The sequence below is a fragment of the Cydia fagiglandana genome, chromosome 4, assembly GCF_963556715.1.
Source record: "Cydia fagiglandana chromosome 4, ilCydFagi1.1, whole genome shotgun sequence".
NCBI classification, from domain to species: Eukaryota; Metazoa; Arthropoda; class Insecta; order Lepidoptera; family Tortricidae; genus Cydia; species Cydia fagiglandana.
Window position 1 is genome coordinate 7938929 of NC_085935.1, and position 22941 is coordinate 7961869.

General features: G+C 37.5%; 1 protein-coding gene across 1 annotated transcript in view; it reads left to right on the forward strand.

The window, feature by feature from the left end:
• LOC134663583 (abhydrolase domain-containing protein 2) overlaps positions 1-22614 on the forward strand; it is a 44113-nt gene extending 21499 nt beyond the window's left edge. The window contains exons 4-7 of the mRNA XM_063519987.1: positions 4107-4290; positions 8527-8721; positions 13827-13981; positions 16257-22614. Coding sequence (XP_063376057.1) covers positions 4107-4290; positions 8527-8721; positions 13827-13981; positions 16257-16519 — 797 coding nt within the window. The 3' untranslated portion in view covers positions 16520-22614. The remainder of the gene's footprint in view (positions 1-4106; positions 4291-8526; positions 8722-13826; positions 13982-16256) is intronic.
• The last annotated feature ends 327 nt before the right edge of the window (positions 22615-22941 follow it).

The following is a 22941-nucleotide window of genomic DNA, read 5'->3' on the forward strand; positions in this document are numbered from 1 at the left end:
ATTATGGTATTATCTATTTAACTACAACGTTTTTTGTTACTCCAATGGTAATTATGGAGTCAATTAAGTTAATTTTCCAAACCGTACAGTCGTAGGTGTAAGTCTGTTAGACTGCGGTGATTGGAAGAATATTAGGTATCTAAAGGTCGAAAAGGCCGTAATTTTAGATACTAAATGAATGATAGATGGAGTGTAATTTAAGTACTTCAGTAGGTCAATGTTACTGTGTTCTTTTTGGCGGCTCGATTTAAATATTTTATTTGTAACTTAGTGGTAGGTATCTAACCGTGCACCTATACCTAAACTTAGCCTCTAAGTTAATTAGTCCAGTTGATTAGATTCGTTTAAGTACATATAGGTAATGATAGTCTAGCATGTTACGTGTGTAATGTTAGGAACTGCAATAGTTTGCCCCTATTTAAAAATAAGAATAAGATTTCGAGATGGCATTTCAAGTGAATTGGAGACATGTTAATTAAAAATATAATTATAATAATTTCCTCATACGGGTTAAAATTATTGAATATTACAAGGGGTGGGCCGCAGGCCATAATATAATCGCTACCGTTTATGCCGTTAAAAATTAAAATATACCTAATTATTACCTAAGTATCGATTTAAAATGTGTGAACGGTTTGAATAAATAAATAATTAGTGGCCAGCCGTGATGTAGTCACAAGGTCAGCTTGACTCACCGTCTTCAGGAGTTTCGGACATGCCTAATCGGCCGGTGATTCAATTTTATTAAACATTCAAATGTTTTAAGCATATTTACCTGTTTTGTTTACTGTGTAGTATAATTTAATAACTATGTAGATAGGTAAAAGCCACTAAAAGCTTCTAAAAAAGTTGACATTTCATTGACAAAGTTAACTTTCCTGTTTACGTTTTGTTTTAATGATTAAGTATTTGACTAACAATACATATTTATTTACTATTGTAGATAATTTTTTATACTTATGATTTTGTTGAGTACGTACCTATTTTATAATGTGTAAAATGCAAGGATCTGTATTATATGTCAGTTCAAAAATGATAAGGTTCCACAATTTAAAGTGATCAGCGATCGTAATTACAGTACTTTTTATTACACATCTAACATACCTAATTAATATAAGTTTTTGGCAAAAATTTCATTTTTGGTACAAGCTTTTATCGCTGACTGGACTTTTCTTACGACAGACAACTAATACTTACTCGTCGAGACAATTCTAAAAACCCTTCACACAATTAGGTTGCGTTGTTTCATCACAAGAGTCCTATGGCCATCTCCTGTCTCCATCATCAGATCAGCTCGATGGTACCATAATATTGCAATTGCATTGTCATCCGATTTATACATGCATGCAAAATTTCAGCTCAATCGGAAACCGGGAAGTGGATCAAATTTAACTTGGAAGATTTGATTACACACAGACAGACAGGCAGATAGACAACGGTCAGGTGAAACTAAATTTAAAAGCTTGTAATAAAGAGAGACATTTATAATTATAATTTGGCTAGATTACTAAACACGGCCTTGATCGTATGCTTCCGGACGGACTGACTTTCGTTTATAATTTCCTCAGCTTTATAATTATTCACTTTCCTTGATTAGAATAATTTTCCTTTATAATATCCGGATAGGTGGGCTATTATAGCCACTAAGTGGATGCCGCAAAAGAAGCGCGGACGAGGCAGGCCCAGACGGAGATGGCGGGACGACTCAGACGCCATCATCATCATCATCAGTAACTGGCCGGATAAAACACCAGTGGCGGCCCGTCCATAAAAGCCGATTCCCACCGGCTTGCCTGTTTTTGGACGTTTGAGCAGAGATGTAAAGGAAATATGCAAGCCAAATTAGCCCCGGCTTGCCTATGGATATGTCACTGTAAAACACTGCAACGGGAGTCGAGGAAATCAAGGGGAAGGGAAGTGGGACACTATAACGGGCTAATTAAAAAAAAACCTATCAAGTAGGTACTGAATTTCTTAAAATTCAAGGCAAAATATAATTCGAAAAGTTTAATGTAAAATATTGTGATATCATATGTATATTTCATCCGCTAAAACGATAAAACACGCAAATGGTTTATGTAGTTTATTGCTTCTTTAACAATTTTTACATACCATTAAAATTTACATAATAAAACAATGGTTATAGTACTTATAGTTTATCGATAGGGATTGATAAGGCGAACGTTCATGCAAATTACTTATGCTTTTTATCACGAAAGTTATCAACAGGTCATGAAACAAATTAATTTAGATTCAGTTATTACTGTTATTAGTCAGTTACAAAAGTTACGCTAACTGAAATATTCAATAGGTAATTTCATCATATGTCGATTATCTATACAAATCATGGCAATGGTCAAATCATGCGGTTAGCTTTCAAGCGGACCCCAGGCTCCCATGAGCCGTGGCAAAATGCCGGGATAACGCGAGGAAGAAGAAGATGTCGATCATCTATACATCTGCGGTTCTTTAATTAAGGACACAAGATCATTTAGTATAATTATTTCTTTAACCTCTGTGTTTATAAGCAGAGGGGACAAATTTGCCACGATTGTGTAGCGTTTCATTACATTACATAACCAGATAAGCCGTCTTAATTTGGATTTGGAATTACCTATACAATATTCGTGACAAACGTAGATTTTTGTAATTAGAGTTAAGATAGAGTTAAGATATGTATATCTACTGGATTAACCGTATCTGTATCTGTAACTATTTCTACTTATTTTATTGCACTGGTTTTAGTTTAAATAAGTATACACCGTTTTGGCAGTATTGGCATCACTTATTAGCCTTAGCTTATATTTAGCATAGGTACAACATTCTATTGTATGTTATTATCCTTCTGATGTCATTAATAACAAAATACTAAAACAAACCCTTACAGTATTCCGGAAAAGAATACAGTCATAATTCACTGTAGTTTGTACTTATGTAGGGATGCACAGCAAATATATTTTATAAAATACATTATGTATGTTAGTCTGAAAGGTATTTGTAATATGGGCCTTGTTGCCTGAATTAAATTTCAAAATAAAAAATAAAAATAAATAGGTAGATTTGTCTGTAAACATGCTAATATTTACCTGTTTGACATATCACTCCAGTGACCTTGACAGCAAATAAGATGGGTCAATTTGATAATTGGGATAATTGTCTCAAACATATACTTACAAAGATCTAATATAATAACGTTCCATTCTAACATTTTTGTCCCACCTGTGACCTTGTCACGAAAATCTATTTATGGGTCTACATGCGTTTTGTAACTTTTGCCTTATGAGTATGAGTTATATATGACCCAACAAGTATATTTAGGAACATCATTCAGAATAGGGATGTTTCCTCTACTTAAAATAAATTATTTCAAACAGTGCACGAAATAAAGCACCAGATAATTATTAGAAAAACATAGATAGCAGCTATTTTTAAACACAATTTGTATTTAATAAATCAGATTGAAATATAAAAAGTAGGTGAGTTTACCGTGACGTCACTAACATTCGTTTTCATATAAATTCCATATTAGCAAATCGTTTTGACAGATCTAAAAAAGAAGCTGATTTGACTAGTAGGAATGTAGCCTATACAGACGTAAGAGACGGGTTTCAATTGCAGCTACAACAAACTTGCATGGTTTACATAAGCCTCAGGATATAGCACCATATCAGTAAATCGTATACGCAACTTGCAGGTTTACGTAATAGACATCGAGTTCCTTATTAAATCGACAGATTTCAGTTTATAAGCCTATCTCTTAATTAAGATAGCTCGTGGTTAGTCGTAAAAAATGTGGTAAGCTTGCATTATTTATTGGACTGTGTCAAATCACTACCGGTGTACCGGTCATTGAAAGCGTCAGGAGAATCCACCTGTAGCAATATCAGATTTTGAGAGTCGGGTAAAAGCAATATCTACAGGGTGGCTAAAAAATAGTAGTACAATCCGTAAACCTCCCTGGCAACAGGAATGCAGTTATTTTTTTGCCACCGTGTATATTGGACTATAATCTCCACGCTAACGGGTAACTCCTGTAAATATTACTGATAGTAAGAAGCTTATAAGTACCAAAAATGCGTATTATAAAAAATTGTTTTTTGTTGCAGGTCACACCGACGACTACGCTTACATGATAGACAACCTGACAGAGCGCTATCCTAGCACTAAGCTAATCCTAGTCGGATTCAGCCTCGGCGGCAACTTGATCACGAAGTACTTGGGCGAGGAGCGGAGCAGGCCCACCAACATCATAGGTGGCATCTCCATATGTCAGGGATACAACGCCATCGAGTAAGTATTGCTCGACTTTACCTCTCGCGTCGCTTACAGATAGACAACCTGACAGAGCGCTATCCTAGCACTAAGCTAATCCTAGTCGGATTCAGCCTCGGCGGCAACTTGATCACGAAGTACTTGGGCGAGGAGCGGAGCAGGCCCACCAACATCATAGGTGGCATCTCCATATGTCAGGGATACAACGCCATTGAGTAAGTATTGCTCGACTATACCTCTCGCGTCGCTTACAGATAGACAACCTGACAGAGCGCTATCCTAGCACTAAGCTAATCCTAGTCGGATTCAGCCTCGGCGGCAACTTGATCACGAAGTACTTGGGCGAGGAGCGGAGCAGGCCCACCAACATCATAGGTGGCATCTCCATATGTCAGGGATACAACGCCATTGAGTAAGTATTGCTCGACTTTACCTCTCGCGTCGAATGATGCCCTCTATGGCAGTTTATATGTGAGTGTAGCTGTCAGCTTTTCGGTGAAGGAAAACATCGTGAGGAAACCTGCTTACATCCGCGAAGAAATTCAAATGTGGATGTGAAGTCCCCAACACGCATTGGGCCAGCGTAAACCCTCTCGTGAAGGGGAGGCCTGTGCCCAGCAGTGGGACGTGTATAGACTAACCCCCTTATTCATAAACGTTTACTAAAGTTGACAAGCCGATAATAATCGTTTGTCCCTTTCCATCATACCAATACGTCGGAAAGGGACAAACGATTATTATCGGCTTGTCAACTTTAGTAAACGTTTATGAATAAGGGGGTAAATTATTACCTTTTTTTTTAGCTGTCACGTAAACATGTTTGTAGACATTTTGTGGAAGTTTACTTTACTTGAGTATAACATTTAATTAAGTAGGTAATAAAAATACGTTAAAAACATATGTCTTCTCTTCAATCATTTTTAAAATAAGCCCAACCAAAAAGCAACTTGAAGGTTTTTTTCATAGGGCCCATCATTTGGCGCGAGAAGTATAAGACGACTTGTATGTACCATCTTCCACCCTGTTGACTACCAATCTGCAAACCTTTATCTGCAAGGTGTTGTAGTATGCGCGCTGTACAAACGCAATGCTGTGCAGTTCCTGGTCGAATTCAGCCTTAATTGCTAAAATTGGTCACGAAATATTTAGATGGCTTCGGCCATCCCTCTTTGTTTTGCTCGACTCGGCCGTGCCCCGAGACGAGGAACGAACGGAAGACCTTTGGTTAACAATAGAAGGCATCTCCATAAGTCAGGGATAGGAACTAGGAAGGATGTCTATAATGTCAGGGATGCGACACACGGACAATGCATGACATTGATAACTGTATCAAAAAACTGAAACAAACTGTTGTTTAATTCATATAATTCGATGTTTTGCATTGCTAATTATCTTATTACATACCTTTTCCATGTAAATTAGTCAGCCTGATAACGATTGACTTTTTTACTGTATACATATGTATGTTTATTACTAGACCATATCTTACATGAAATACGAATATGTTATTTCGTCTTGGTAGGTACAGATAAAACTGTATGGAATATTCTCGTCACTATACGGTTGGACTGACGCGTGACGGGCATTAACAAAATTATAAAAGTTCTGATTATTAATTAGCCTCAAAAGTTACTCAGATTATAGTTTCTTGTATCTTCTATTGGGTAGACATATATACCTATAATCAAAGTCTGCAGCTCATTTGTTAATTCAATTACCTACTTCAATAGGCCCCCTAAAACCAGTTATTGGCACTTTTGGCTAGTAAAACAGGATTGTCACCGCCAGGTCAGTAATAAGATTGAACGTGTCAATGGCTGAAGGGGGACTAGCAAACTACAGTTTAACCTGAATTGCTAGTAGAGATTATTAGTTTGATTCTAAATTTTATGTACCAACATGTTTTAAACTTGGTATTAAAGTTATCAACATGGATTGTTCTACAAAAACCATTGGTATGTTCCCAACTACACAGTTGATTACTTTCTCACGCCGATCAATGTAGTTTTTTCGCCGCATATGTCAGCTAATTCCTTTTTCCTAACTAAAAACATGACGCGCTTTAGATGGTCACTTTACTCCGTAGTAGTTCTGCGTTATATCCTTATATCATCACCATCCTGGCGTTGCCCTGGCGTCAGGGATCCTGTGGTCTGCTCGGCGATCTAATAAATATTAATACAAGTACCAAGAATTCGTTTTTACGAAAGCGAGTGCCATCTGATTGATCTGACCTTCCAACCCAGAAAGGAATAGCCATTTCTGAGATAAGTCGGGATTCCTCAGTTCCTCGCAATGTGACACTGAAAAGTGACTCGTAAATTGTTATTGATATTCTGTAAGTACAAAAGTTCCAAAACCTTGATAGGAACATTTCATTTCATTTATTTATTTCTATAACAATATGATATTGTGTTAGAAAAATCTTACAAACTAATACATGCACATAATTAAAATTATACAATAACAGCAGGACCGGACATGTCAATAATTATAATTCCAAAAACACACTTAAACCAACAAAAAAAGTAGGTACAAATAAAGTAATAAAAATGTCATCATTAAAAGTGTAAAGTTACATGCATGATAATTTTGTAAAAATCAGTTTAATTTGCAAAGATCTCGTCAATACTGTAAAAACACCCCCTCAATAAAAATATCTTCAAGTGCTTATTAAATGTCTTATAATCTGTAATGGCTTTTAGATTTGTAGGTAGTTGGTTAAAAACCCGGACAGCCTGATACCTTACACAATGCCTTGCTACTTGTTGTTTAGGGCAGAAAGAGTGCTTTATGTTTTTTGTTCGTGATTGAAGGCGCAACTCCTGCTCCGCAGAAGACTCAAAGTTAGCGATATTTTTCACAAAGTCAGTTAATAAAACGAGGACGTATAACGAAGGAGCTGTCAGGATATCTAAACTTGAGAAGTGATCACGGCAAGATACCCATTGTGGTATGCGCATTATTGTTCGAATTGCTCTTTTTTGTACTACAATGGCTTTATTTATATTGTATTTGAAGCTGTTCCCCCAAAGTTTGATGCTGTACCTCAGCCTGGACTCCACTAGCGCATAGTACACTACTTTTAGCTGTTCAATCGAGAGTTCTTCCCTTAGACTTCTAAGCGCGTAGTAAGCTGATAGGATTGTGTTTTCTACAACCTCTAACTCCGGTTTCCAGTTTAGTTCAGCATCAATACGAATACCAAGAAATTTAACAACATCCACAATATCTACTGTTATTCCATCTATGATAACTTCTAGCTTGTCAGTTTTTATTGTGTTGTTTTTGAACAGCATTACATTTGTTTTCCTAGCGTTAAGACTTAAATTATTTACATTGAACCAGTACTGGAATGCCGCAACCTCTGGTTTGATAGTCCCAAGCCTTACCACGGGCCGCCAACTTACAGTACCGTCTTTACCATAAGGGTACACGGGGCCCGTGTCCAGGGCCCCCATCCTGAAGAGGCCCCGAAGGACTGACAGTAACAGCAGTTTATTACCCGTAATAAATAGAAGATCACTGTAGAAAAATGTTAGTATATAATTCGCTCTCTTTACTTTCCAAAAGGGCCCCAGCATAGTTTAAGACGGCCCTGCCGACTTACCTATCATTGTGATAGATAGCTGGGACAAAAGTTGTTATTAAACAAACGAACGTCAAAACAAAAATGACGACGAATGTCAAGTTCTAGGTCATGTTGATATTTATGTCCGAATAAAATCGTCTCGCCGGGTGTGAATTCTTTTGAACCCTGTTAGGTGAATGATTGAATCGATAACTGAGACCTTGTGGCTATCCGTTATCACCGTCTGCAATGTCAATGGTGACATTATGACATGCACGTGCATTGACAGGTGCATTCTCCTCTATCGTTCAAATCGTATATAAATTATCGGCACTTGATGTTTATCAAACGGCATATATATACGTATTGAATAATCCAACCGGAAAAAAAAAAGAATTTCATTATTCTTAGATATGACGATATTATTGAAGTTAATACAAATACTAAGAAATCTAATAATGAATGATGTAAGATTTAATTTGAATTATAAATCTCAGGTAATTAATTCAAACTTTCGACGCTCATTAAACTCCTGATTCGTCCTCTAAATATCGTACGTAGTGAATAGGTGCTTTCATTTATTTTTGTTATCTACCTATTTACAGTAATATAGCCAAAAACCTCCTAGTTTGAAGGTAAATTCAGTCAAAAAACGATGTAATAACAACGACTTCTTGTTCCAGCTCTCTAGTGTACTTGCTCCAATGGCAGAACTTCCGTCGCTTCTACCTATACGTGATGACGGACAACTATCGCAACATCATCACGCGTCACAAGCGCAACCTGCTCAGCCCCGAGCTCAAGAGCAAGTACGGCCTCGACGAGAACACGATCGTGTCCGCCGGCACCCTGCCTGACTTGGACGAGGCCTATTCTAGGTAAGGACCTGCACTAGGTACTTGCTACAATGGACACAAGCGCAACCTGCTCAGCCCCGAGCTCAATAGCAAGTACGGCCTCGACGAGAACACGCTCGTGTCCGCCGGCACCCTGCCCGACCTGGACGAGGCCTATTCTAGGTAAGGACTTGCACTAGGTACTTGCTACAATGGACACAAGCACAACCTGCTCAGCCCCGAGCTCAATAGCAAGTACGGCCTCGACGAGAACACGATCGTGTCCGCCGGCACCCTGCCTAACTTGGACGAGGCCTATTCTAGGTAAGGACCTGCACTAGGTAATACTTGCTACAATGGACACAAGCGCAACCTGCTCAGTCCCGAGCTCAAGAGCAAGTACGGCCTCGACGAGAACACGATCGTGTCCGCCGGCACCCTGCCTGACTTGGACGAGGCCTATTCTAGGTAAGAACCTGCACTCTATGTAATGATGGCAGAGTATCTAGTAGGTACATATATTAGACGACCAACAAATAACATGACATTTTAATGAGCCTGACCTGCTCTTTGCATCTGGACAAGGTACATGGCCTATTTATTAAATGATATTATTAGTTTTATATTGTTATTAACCCATGGAATTTGGCAGTCCCTATTTATGAAAAAAAAACACTGGGATCATTACACATTGATTCAATACACAAAAACTAGAATAAAAGGGTTTGGGTTTGCAATTATGTTGCTGCTATGGTTTCCGCTTGCGCCAAATCCGGTTTTTGCAAAGACAATCACAAAGACAATCAAAGAGGGTTACTCAAGCTTGCTATATTGCTCATGCTCAAGCTTGCTATTACATTTGCGCAGTGTCAAAAGCGCCACGTCCAATGGTAATGGAGTTTCCTCTAGAATTAAGGTTTAATCTCTAGTAATCATAATTTTCAAAATGTGGCCTTATAGCAGACAGGGGACGATCTATTCGCGACCGAGGGCACTTGCAATCAAAACTTTTCTTTGCATAAAAATGACGGTTTGAGGGAATCTATCATCAGCCTACCTCTAAGTTAAATCAATATAAAATGTCCCGACATGACACGCAAGTTGCTGGTTCAATAGTTGTGTTTATTGAATCATATCATATGTTGCTGCTGTTTGTATTAACTAATGCGTTGCTTTCTAGAGCAGAAAATGTAGTAAGCAAGGGTTCTTCGTAACACCATTTATAGAAGGGCGATTTCTTTTAAGGATCTTTTAGGAAGGTGATATCACATTAAGAATTCATTAATATACTCTGGTAAGCCAGTTTTGTATTGACAAACAAAGGTACCTAGGCGCGGAGGATTAATCTGCTATACACATTTTGAATTTCGCGCCTTTTTCTACTTACAAAGTTGGCCTACCAGAGTATAAACTTAGGGCATATTGAACGTTTCTGGAACTGGCTTAGAAAAAATAAGTCGTCTCATATATCAGAATCCCGGAACTTTCAGTATGCCTATGCCCCACGTACCTAACAGAAGAGCCCATGCATACCAGTGGATGAATGGTTCCAGAGATTGCGGTAGCAACCAACCGTACATGTATGTCTTGTCTCACCCACTCTTAGGTATTTTATCATAAATTATTATCTCATTCTTAAAGGTGTGTTTCCGAGCTTCGCGACCCTGGTGCAAAAAGGGTCGTAGGTACAGTGGCGGTCAAAAGTGCATGGATAGAGTCGACCGTAATGCCTTGCCTTAATATTATACGGTTGAAACATCATGCACTTTTGAACAATCGTCAAGAGAGCAATAAAATGCCGCAATAGAATCGCAGCATTAAGTCATGCACTGATGCGTCTGTATCGCTAAATGGCAAAGAACTATCAGAAAAACAAAAACAATGGCTATACCACAAAAGAGATAGGAACAGAAGTCAATCACATGTATGTACTTCACTTTTCATACCTACGCTCGGCGGTCGCTCTAGGGTTGTTAACTATAGCTTATGCACAAAAAACTATCGTGGTAGTGGCACTCGTATCAGCTCGTATCTAGTTGTTTGATTTATTGTTGAGGATGGAACGGAAATATAAATTAATAAAAACTAAAATATTTTAATTTTAATGTCTTTGTTAAACTAGTAGTTTAAAAAACGATAATTCACCGTTTATTGTTGAATTTAAACAACCATCTACTGAACAGTTATAATAACTTTTTTTTGTTTCTCCATTATTGCACATAAAAGTTCACAGACGCGTGTCTCAAGCGGATGGCACTCGCGCTCGCAGTGGTCCCAACCGGTCCGAGATATCGTGTCCGTGAGCAGTGTCTATGTGTGCGTTGCTCGAGCGCGCTTTGTATGTAGATTGATTTCTGTACCTATCTGTTTTGTGGCTATACTGCGATAACCTACGGCTTAAGTTTTTAAAAACAAAAAACTAATGAAATTGATATACTGGTAGGTTACCTACAATAAAAGTCAATTAAGGTTAACTATGTATAACATTGTATCCAATACTAATATTTGATGGCTGCACGTGTAGAAGTCGATAATGTTGTTATGTACTTATTATTGGTATGGCGTCAGAGATATTTCGGTATCTGCTTTGCTGTTACATTTTTAAGGAAGTACCTAAACGAAAATACGTACACGCAACCCAATACTATTGTATAAATTCTTAAGGACGCAATAAAATTTGCGGCATCGTTAGCACTGACTATGAAGCTATTAGAGGTTCTAGGTTTGAATCCCGGTGTAGTATAGACAAATATATATATGTATGGCTATACTTAAACATATGATAAGGAAAAGTCTTAGGGATATTTCATATATGTATACTATTAGAAATTATTTAGATCATGTTATATGAAATATATTTTGGCAAGAAATATTTATTAGTGGGTAAAATCTACACAAACAGCTGACAAGGTGATAAGAGACAAAGAGTTGTCTCTTGTCACCTTGTCAGTCTTGTCAGCTTTTAATACTTATAGAAGTACCTATTTATAACGTTCATGCAGCGATGGCCATGTATGGTATTATGTGCACGTAACGGCAGTCAAGAAAAGTAATCACCTACGTAATGATCATTGAATGCAATCTAGCATTTCCATTACCCCCACATTACATTACGTTCATGCAGACATTCGCATCCCTTTTCCACGATTAGGTACAGTTTTCCTATTACACTACGGAGAAAACATGGCGAGCGACAGAGAGCCGTCCGGGCTGTTATTACTTTCATTTACAGAGCACAGGCAAGGGGAATGGTCTGCGTACTAGTATGTATGTATAAGGCCGTTTGTATACATCCGTTGGACAACAAACCGTGTGTGTATGCTTAGTTAATTTTTTTAAGCTGACCGTTCAGGACTATAAGAGTTCATAGTTCTAAATGATCAACTTAAAAAATTTCAACTATACCTACTACGTCTAGTATTATATAGCTACCGGCAGCTACACCCAAAAAAAATAAGACATCGTCGACTAACATAGACAATGTTTATCCGGTGAAAAAACAGACTTCTTATAAAAACTCCTACTATGCATTGTCAAAACCAAGTCACATCGTGTGATACTGTACTGATGAATGACCATTCGTAAACCTTATTGCTAAGATATTAAGGTCTAATGATGCTCAGTGAAGTATAATGCTATTAGTACAGCACAGCCGTTTGCCGGAGCTTTCGACTCGCTGTCGCTTGGTAACCAATACGTATATGTAGGTACACACTCTCTAACGCGCGGTGAAAGTAGCCTTTATCAAACATATGATTTTCCATGTGGGTAATTCCGTTTTTTCTAAAACGCATTACCAGTAATGTCAATATGACAATTTGTTTGCAATTTGCTGTGATGTGAGCGATGAAATGGAAGATATAATGATATCACATAATAATAATATAATGGGTAATGGGTTGACGTAACTTGTGCAAATTAATATAACACGCGTCGTTTACTAACAAGACAACAATAGCATTTACAAACATATGACAATGCGTACACAGGGGCGTATTTAGAAATTTAGCGCCCCGGGCCAATACGTTTCACCGCCCCAGAAGTCAAGGAAGAAAAACAAAATGCAATTCGCGAGGGGCGCCATACGGCCCATATGCCGCCCCTGGCGGATTGGCGCCCCGGGCCATGGCCCGGATGGCCCTAGGGTAAATACGCCCCTGTGCGTACAGAATTAGTATTATTAAGTACTATTATATGTGCAGATTTGTCTCGATACCTCGAGATAACGCGTAAAAATGGAATATAAGCCTTACGATTTAACAACACATATATTTATGATAATTCTCACACGCGCTCGCGCTAATGGGGTATTGAAATTGAATGTGAAATTTGGTTCGCATTCGCACTTTAATTCCAATTCATACATTTTTGTAGACAAAAACTATTTATCACGCAATGATGTAAAACTTCCCATTATAACTAATTAATACCTTACGTATTAAGTAAAGCGATGTTTCATACCTATTATTATAATTTAATTGATTTACATATATGTACCTCACACGGCGACGCGTTCAGGAGTAATATTAAGGTCAACCGGGATAAATATGCCTACATTTTCTGAAGAATTGCGCAGCATGGTCGATGGTCGCCCCTAATTATAACTAGGGACTGAAAATGCATTAAGTGACCTTAAATTAATAGATAATCGAACTTATAATAAGTACGAGTGGTTCTGCGGCTCTAAATCTCGACGAGTCTAAGCGTTACATGTATATGCATAATTATCTATTGTATTAATTATAATATATTCTAGCCTTTCACCAAATACATATGTAACTTCGTATAAGATGAATAAAGTTTAAGAAAAAAACGTGCCTCGGAAATCAAGAAAAAGTCATTCTCGGATAGATGGCGCACACACCTTTGGCCTATGCTCGGCTAGATGGCGTGACGACACCGTTTCATATTTAACAATTTTAACTCAGATATCAGTTCTTGAACAGGGGTCAAAATGATATAAAAATAATAAAATCATTTATCCATATATATACACTATTTTGATAATTTTATACGTGTTTATTTTGAGTTTTAGTCGTGTGTCGATAGATGGCAGTAAATTTACGACTACAATATTTACTATGACAGGACCCCTCTATATTATCTATTCTTTTTGCTTTCACTAACATCTCCACTGTTTATTACAGAAAAGTGCACGGATTCGAGTCCGTAGCGGAGCTCTACAAATGGAGCTCGTCGGCCTTCTACTTACATAACATTAAGACCCCAATGGTGTTCGTGAACGCGCGCGACGACCCCATAGTACCTGAACCCCTGTTACCTCTCATCAGAGAATTTGCTAGTAAGTATTTCTAATTTTAATTTTTAACAAGCAGAAACGTCTGCTAACTATGCTACTAAGCCATGGTATAATAATATACTCCGCCTGGTACTCTCTTCCCATGATAATATTCGATAGCGCTATATAAAGTGGCAATGCTATTGTGACGTAGGCTTGATGTGTCACTCTGGGAAGAGAAGACCATGTTTTATTAGACTATGCTATTAAGCATAGAATAAATTTAAAAGTAGAAAAATTACTGTCTTGGGTGAGACTTGAACTCACGGCCTCTGCTTGCTGGCTATGGATGAGGTCTTGGTGACTCAGATGGCAGAGCGCTGGAGTATCGAACCAGAGGCCGTGAGTTCAAGTCTCACCCAAGACAGTATTTTTTCTAGAGATGCCCCGAATAGTGAATTTGGCCGAATACCGAATATTCGGCCCCCTCTCTCAGCCGAATACCGAATATTCGGTATAACATGCGAACATTTTGAGTCACAATTATTACGAAAACTGCCAACAAAGCACAACGTTTGCTAAGGATATATGTTTATGTTGAACAGAATTAATGAATGTAGTTAGAGTCAATCAAATCAGACCCATGATAAAAAATAAAATATTTTGGAATCACAAATGCTCAAAAACTTGCCTTCTTATTTAACCACTTTCCAAGAATACATTTTTTTGTGATTTTTTTCTTTTTAGGTAGGTGTAACAGATATTCGGTATTCGGCCGAATACCGAATATTCGGTAAAGTGGCCGAATAGGCCGAATACCGAATAGTTGCTGAATATTCGTGGCATCTTTAATTTTTTCTACTTTTAAATTTATTTTAAGCTTAGTATTTCTAATGTACTAATTATTTTTGTGAACTAAATAAACATTCGGGATAGCAGCACCTCCAGGAGCAGATACATTGTCAGGATCTCATAGTACTTATACATCTTTTACCTACACTAATATAATCCAGACGGATTAGCCGTTTTTATCTTTCCTCTTTGGCTCAATATCACGTCATATAAAGTAGTGATGTACCGACTATTATTGATTTGGCCGGACTAGTCGGCCGGATCATTAGTTTCGTCTAAGTTCGGTTCAGATGCTCATAAAAACACCGTTTTACCCCTTTCGTCGCGCTATTCGTCATATTATAAATAGAAACACTGAAAAATGAAATAAATAAAAATATCCTATATTTCATACGACAACCGGACAATCGGACAAGAAAGCGACCAAGCGGTCAATAATTCGAACAAAAGTTTTCGTAAGCACCCTAAATAGGAATTTGGGTAAAATAGGTGAAAAGCTTATAGTAAATATTGGCTGTTTATTTCTTTTTGCCCTGTTTCTCTGTCACTTATAAAGTGCCGACTAATCGTCCATTTTTGCCGACTAGTCGCCGACTAATCGCCGACTACAAATGAGGCCGGATAGTCGGCTTTCCCGACTAGTCGGTACATCCCTAATATAAAGTATAAATAAGTGACTCAACGGTTACGTCATCGTCATCGAACAAACTAGGTATTCTAGGTATTTTGAGTCATCGATTAAGTGCCGAATATGCTAAACAAACGGATTTTTAAACAGTGAGAGAGTGTCGAAATATAGCAATAACGAAGATACAAAAATGAATAACAATCTATATTGACCTTGACTATTTGTTTATTTTGACATTTAACCCCTTTCACCGATATAAAAAAATTTAACTCTGGACAATTGTTATTACTTAATTACAAGCTGAATATCACTGAAGCGGTAACAACGCTTTATCCTATCCTAATAGTAACTTAACCCTTTAAACGCCATGCCTATCGTGTGCGGCGCGTCCTCGTTGATTTTGGGCTGTAAAGCCGCGCGCGCCAGTTGACGATTTTGGTGGTCAGAGGGTTAATGAAATGAATATCTTTATTTCAGGCAAAACTAGTGGCCCATACATAAATACCTTAAAACTAGCATACATATTATAATTTATTTTTTAAACTAAACACTAAAGTTCGTTTTTTTAGCATTAGAAATAAGGTAAACAATCTTGATGTGTCTTTTAATTGAAAAACACATTTTAAAAATAAGTTACGGCAAATATGTAACAATTATGAATCTAATACGATCATTTATATTCTTTTGCTTTCATAAGTAATAGTTTTTGATTTTTAAAAAGCGTTTTTCTATTAAAAGACATGTCAAGATCGTTTACCTTCTTGCAAGTTCTTTCTAATGCTAAAAAAAACGAACTATATAAATCACACAAAACAATACAGTAAGAACAGTAAGTAACAATAACCCTATTTTCCCCAGGCTCCCACGACAAAACAATGTTCCTAGAGCTTGCCCACGGCGGGCACCTGGGCTTCTACGAGGGCGGCCTCATATACGCCAACCCCGTGACGTGGCTCGACCGCGCGCTGGTCGGGCTCGCCGGCGGCCTGCTCATGGCGCACAACAAGTGCTCCTCCAAGGACTCCATCCCCGATAACATCTCCGACGACGAACCTGACCTCATAAAGTCAGCTACTATCGTCTATAGGGACCCTTTGGATAAAACACCTGTGAAATCATAGAATACAATTATTCCAAGACAATTTGGCTCGTAGCCAAGCTCAGGTTTTCGATGTGTTACGTCACGCCGACTATCAATTGTTTTAGGCGTGTGAGAAGCTTTTTGAAGGTATTTACTGTCTAAAGATAGGTTAATATAAGTCGCCATGGACCAAGTAAACAGAAGCGTGATATTATATCAACATTGAGTAGCTTTAGCGAGCCTAAACGAAAGGAGTGATTTATGTCGAGAATAACTAGAACAGTATTTCTTTTTTGCGGAAGTATTATCGTTTAGAAAAGAGATAAGATGCCTAATAAGCAATCTATAGTCACTAACTCACTATAAGATAAGATTATTATTATCTCACTGGAGACTGTAGTCACTCTACAAACCACGAGACCCATATTATATAAAAATACAATTCTAAGATATTCTGTACTACTTATGTATACGTGACGTTCCACGGAAAAAGGTACCTTATGGCGGCTGGCGCTTACGTCGTATAGCACCGCAATAATATTGGAGCGGCGTTAATAATAGCGAAAGCGCCAACCGCCACAAGGTACCTTTACCCCTGGGACGTCACTATACGAAGTCTACTGTTTACAGTGTTTACTTAGTCCATGGTATTTTGTACGCTAGGTCCGTGCAATATGTACAGGGATGAAACCTGACGTTAGGGTAGTTCTACCAGGGTTTCAAACCGCTTAGCGATGTGACGAGTCCACTTTTTTTCGATTCGAATCATTCGAATCGATTCGGCCACTGATCCGAGTTGAAATTCGAACTGACTCGACTCGACGGTTTGCGTGGTTCGCGACAAGGTCACGGGCCGCGGAGCCGCAAACGAGTCAAGCGGCAGTTGTTGTAAACAGTACCTTCAGGACACCGAATTAAGGTTTATTTTTCAATGGCCATACTACCAGTGAACTCGACTCGGGATGGCGAATCAAGCGGCAGTTGTTGTAAAAAGAACCTTCGGGCTATCGAATTAAGGTTTATTTTTGAATGGCCTTAGCGTAGCGTTGACTCGGCTCGGAGAGTTGGTGAATTGGCGATTCATTCGCCGAGTCAGCGGATCGGATACCAAGTTACCAGTCAGTTTAGTGGCCGAGTTGATTCGGATTGCCAATAGTCTTGATTCGAATCAACTCATCTGTAGGTTGATTCGGATTATTCGAATCAGATAACTCGACTCGCCCATCGCTAAAACCGCTCTCAATTCCTTAGTCGAATGACCTATTGTTTCGGATTACCATTTTTATTGAGTTCATTTGTTTTGTGTCCAGACTTTTTTACGAAAACAAGTGAAAACGGTAATCGTAACCTACAGGATATGGTTAATATATATAATAATGCGACAAGGAAACTAAAAGCGGTGAAAACCCGGGCAGAAGTACGTGATAGGTAACCAAATAACCACATAGAAATTACTAAAATAAAATAAACGAGTCGAATGAAATTGTGAGTGTGATAAACGTGTACCAGTTATCGTCAAAGTATTGATAAATTCCATGTAATGGCATTTTGCTGAATAATCTCAAATAACCCATTCCATACAAATCGAACTGCAGCGGTTAGCTTGGTTTTCAATATTGTGATATTTTATATATAGATGTAGTCAAGCAAATTTGCAAGTATATTATTAGTGGAGGAAAAAATGATGCGATTTTTTATACATAGATATACTTTCAAATACAATGTGGTGTGCAATGCAATGAATTATATTTATGTTGAGTGTTAGTCTTTTATAAACGTTTTAACAAAATTAATATGCACAACTTTTATTTGCGCTAGGTACTTACAAATGAGATTTTTAGTGCTTATTTCCAGCTATGAGTTTAATTTTCCGAGTAGGTTTAGGTATTGACACTTATCAAATGGCTGAAAATTAATACTGAATCTATGGATAAAGGCATTTCTTATTGTCACCTAACTCAAAATAATTATGTTATTTATATTTAAATTTGAACATAGTAATATTATTGTATTTAAAGCACAAATTATGCAACGCAGTTTGCAGAAAATAAAGAGTTACCCCCTTATTCATAAAACTTTACAGGCCTGATTTAGTTAAATTATGTTTGCCTTTCTTACAAATGCATAAGTCGAAATGACAGATAAAGACAAACGAATATTTTAGCTAATAGCTTGTAGGGCGTTTACGAATAAGGGGGTTAATATCGTTCACAACTCCCGCGTTGATTGCAATTGCTAAATATATTAACCCTTTACCAGGCCAAGGGAAATATTCCACCCACATCTTATATCGGTTACCGTAGTCAGGTTTTAACTCCAAACCACCTACAAAATATTTTGTCAATCCCTGAAAATATTATTTTATGATCTTCATTCACAACACGCTTCTAAATTGCGTAATATATCTTTGGCAGCCATTTCAATTCACTTGAACGCTAATTTCAGCAAACTACGGAGAAATTCGAACACTTTCCATAATTTCTATGAAACAGAAGTACATAGATCGAACAATTTTTTGATATTTTGTAGATTTTGAGTGTTGAAAGCAAATGTAATCGTAAACATTGCTAAATATTCATGCATTATTGTGTATGACCAGAATTAGGATGTGGGTTGACATTATCCCATGGCCTTATTAGAGTTTAACTGTGTGGGAGCTATTTTTCCCATGGCCCGGTAAATTGTCTTGTCATGTCATAAAAACTCACGTAAGTAATAAAACAGTTTTTGTGTTCAACCTAGAGCGAATTCATGTCTGGGGCCTGGTAAAGGGTTAATAATAAATATGTATGAATCAATTGATTACCTGTAAAACAACTGGAAATGTGGCCTAAATTAGTATCCAGTATAGCAGCTAGGGTTGCCAGATCGAAAGGCGCTAATATCGGGAAACAATATACATTTTTCGGGATTTTGGGACATAAGTCGGGAAAAAAAATACATTCAAATTAAAGTAATTGTATTAAAAACAACGATATTTTACATTATTGGCACTACGTCAGCTCGCTCGCTCGACGACAGTTCGGAACTTGAAATTATTGTTTTATAAAGTGAAGCTGTTTTTCGGGACAGTTTACACTTTGTCGGGAATCGGGAACATATGCTAAAAATCGGGAGAATCCCGCCAAATCCCGACCATCTGGCAACCCTAATAGCAGCACTTTCAGGGGCAGATTCTATTATAAATGGCTTATGATGTATCGCTATGATTTAATTACGTCAATTTTGAATCCGGCCTTGAATAAAAAAAAACAATTGGGGTAGTAGAATATGTGTTCATATTTGCAGTGTCATTTTACATAAATTGCTAATACTAGTTATTTTATAGCTGGGTGTGTTTCGAGTGTGTATAACGCCATGCCAGTGTGTAAGAAGGATGAAGTCACATCTCCACATTCCGTTTTATTAATGATAACAGTAAGACTGTTACCATTAATAAAATCCATAATAATTAGTTTGAATGTTGATTCTGATCGATTTTTTTTATGTTCGTGTCATAAGAATCACTTCAATTACGAAAATTAGTTAACTAAAACTGCCCCTTTTGACCGCCACAACTGTTTTAAGTAAATTAACACGCAATAGTAAACTTTATTAGAATGTACTAAAGTTCATTTTGTACTATAGACTTTGTCGGTTATGGCGGACTGTGGCGGTCAAAATGTCGAATAAATGCCTGCTCATTTTAGCGCTTTCCCGATTGCTTCCCAAAAGAAGCCAGGGTTTCGCTACCAAAATGTGGAAAAAATGCATTCAAGTTTTGCGTCCATTGTTTAGATTTTGTGATACCAATCATCTGATCTCAGTAACTAAGAGTCAAGTGAGTTATGTTACTTAGAGAGAACCTACACTAGCGTCGTTTGAGCGTTGACGATGTCTAGTGAGCGCTATGGAAAATGGCAGCTGCGCCAACGTTGCGTCGATCAGCAGCAATAGAATTGAGTTGACGTTGACGCTCGGGACGCTAGTATGGGGTGGCCTTTATGGTATGTGTGACACATCTATCACGTTAGGAAAAACCAACCTTAGAATGGCTAGTTTATGTACGACACGACACTTGGGTTATATAAAGTACAATTTTGAGCTGTGTTATGATTATGACGTATGGTTTTCTAAAGTTCAAGCCAAGGGTGTAATATGAGTATAATAACTGCAAATGAACTTTGTCGTATTAGTCAGACCGTAAAAAGTCTATATGGATGTCGTAGTATTTGTATCATTTGTATGGACTCGGCCGCTATATGACGGCACCGCTATCCTATATTTAGACCGTAAAAAGTCTGCAGCGATTTTGATAGCCCACGCAGTGCAAGTGTCATTTTAAACGTCTATGAAATTATGAAGTATAAATAACACTTACGCTGCGTGGGCTATCAAATCCGCTGCAGACTTTTATTTGTGCGACTATACACATTGTCATTGTAATTATAATTTTACAGGCTAACAGCTTTAGAAAATTATAGTTATAAAATTTACAAACAATAATGTATGTAGGTGATATTATTTCCCTTTTCAATAAATATGAGTGTCTTAAATGATTGAAAATCAATAAATTGTTCGTATGGAAAAGCTTCTGCTGGTGCTTTTATGAAACAATATGCTATTTATAAAAATGTGTATGTATATATTTTGTAATGTTTATGCGTTGTTACCGTTATAATGAATAATATCAACTAAAGTACCTATTCATTGCTTTTAATTTTTTCAACTTACGTAGAGGATCTACTAGGGCCGATTTTTTCGACTGAACAACTGCTTATTTCGAAGAGTTTGACCAACGACTAACATGTATCCGATTTATCGGTTAAAATGTCCGTTTAACCTTTTCGCCGCCATCGACTTGATATAAAGTCTATACACGATCTTATTGCCTATACATTGATTTTGAAATTATCGGCCCTTGGAGGTATACGTAGGTATACAAATATGTTATGTAAAATTGTTATTGAGCTAGTCTCCCTAGATTCGGGAATTTTAAAGAGATTAGCCTCCAAAAAAGTCAATGTATTGGAGGATATCAATACCTACCATGGTTCAATAGAAATTGGTGAACATGTAAACAAAACAATTTAACTTTGGTTCTGCCGTTCTGCGTAATCACGGACTAGCAAGCGCAGGTCGTCCGTCCATCTTGTGGGTGGACGTCCTAACGTCCACCCACAAGATGGACGGACAACCTTGTTAAGGCCACCGGAAGACGCTGGATGCGGGTCGCTTCCAACCGGTACGAATGGAGGTCCAAGGGGGAGGCCTATGTTCAGCAGTGGACGTCTTATGGCTGAGATGATGATGATGATGATGAATCACGTACTTTTAAAGTTTTGTCATTGTTTACTATTTTGCCGTTTCTATTGATGCCATTATAGGTAGGTGATGTCGCTAGTGTCGGTACTTAGCACCAATCAAATGTGTAGCTTTCGGGTGAAAGATATTACTTTATCGGTTGTTATAAATTCACCCAGGATAATTAAAAATCGACAGTCAACATAGTGGCACATTTTACTCGAAAACGACAAAACATATTTGCCTTATGTGACTTATTTATTTATTTATGTGGTGTACGGAGACAAAGTACAGTCAGCGCTAGAAGTTACTTAGTGGGCGAGGTGTTAAAAATTTTCAAAATTAACTGAACACGACTTTATTGTTTAGAGAATAAAAATCTGTGAAGGTCATTTTAAACATCACATTCTTAGCAACTTCTGCTGCTGAATGTACAAGTTAGGTATATCTGCTAGTGAATTTATTGGAATAGGCAACTTGTTACGAACAAAAACCGTTCAAATAGCGATTGTAATGTCTACGCTAGAAGGTTTAAATTGTAATAGCAAGGTAGACCTTAGACATTCCGTGAAAAAAGTACAATAACAATTGCAAATAAATAACAGTCAGATAAGTATAGCCATTATGTTCATACCTAATATTGTACACTTTATTTATTTATATGTATAACAGGCATCTCTTGTTGCCTAAAAATTTGAGAATTTTAATAATTATGACATGCACAATAATTGTTTAGATTTTGCCTTCTACGTTGTAATTGATGGAGCTTACTGTGTTCAGACACGAAAGTGGTTTGTAACAAATGTTTATTTATTTGTGTGTTTTGAATGTGAATATTACAACAGTATTGAACTCGGGACTTTTATTTATTGTTTTACCCCGAGTCCCTGACAAGATCGGATTGCTGTGATCAGCCTCACCTCACCAGCCATTCAATCAATGGAGCGCAGTAGAGTTAGTAGACCAAGCTAACTCTGCAACGATTTTGACAGCACAGACTGTGCAAGTGTTATTTACACGTCATAATTTCATAGAAGTTTGGCGTTTAAAATAACTTAAATAACACTTAAAGTCAGGGTTATCAAAATCGCTGCAGACTTGGTCTAACTCTAGCTACCTAGCTACTTATACCTGTAGTTATGTTTTCCCACGAGATCGATTTAGGAACCCTACCACAGA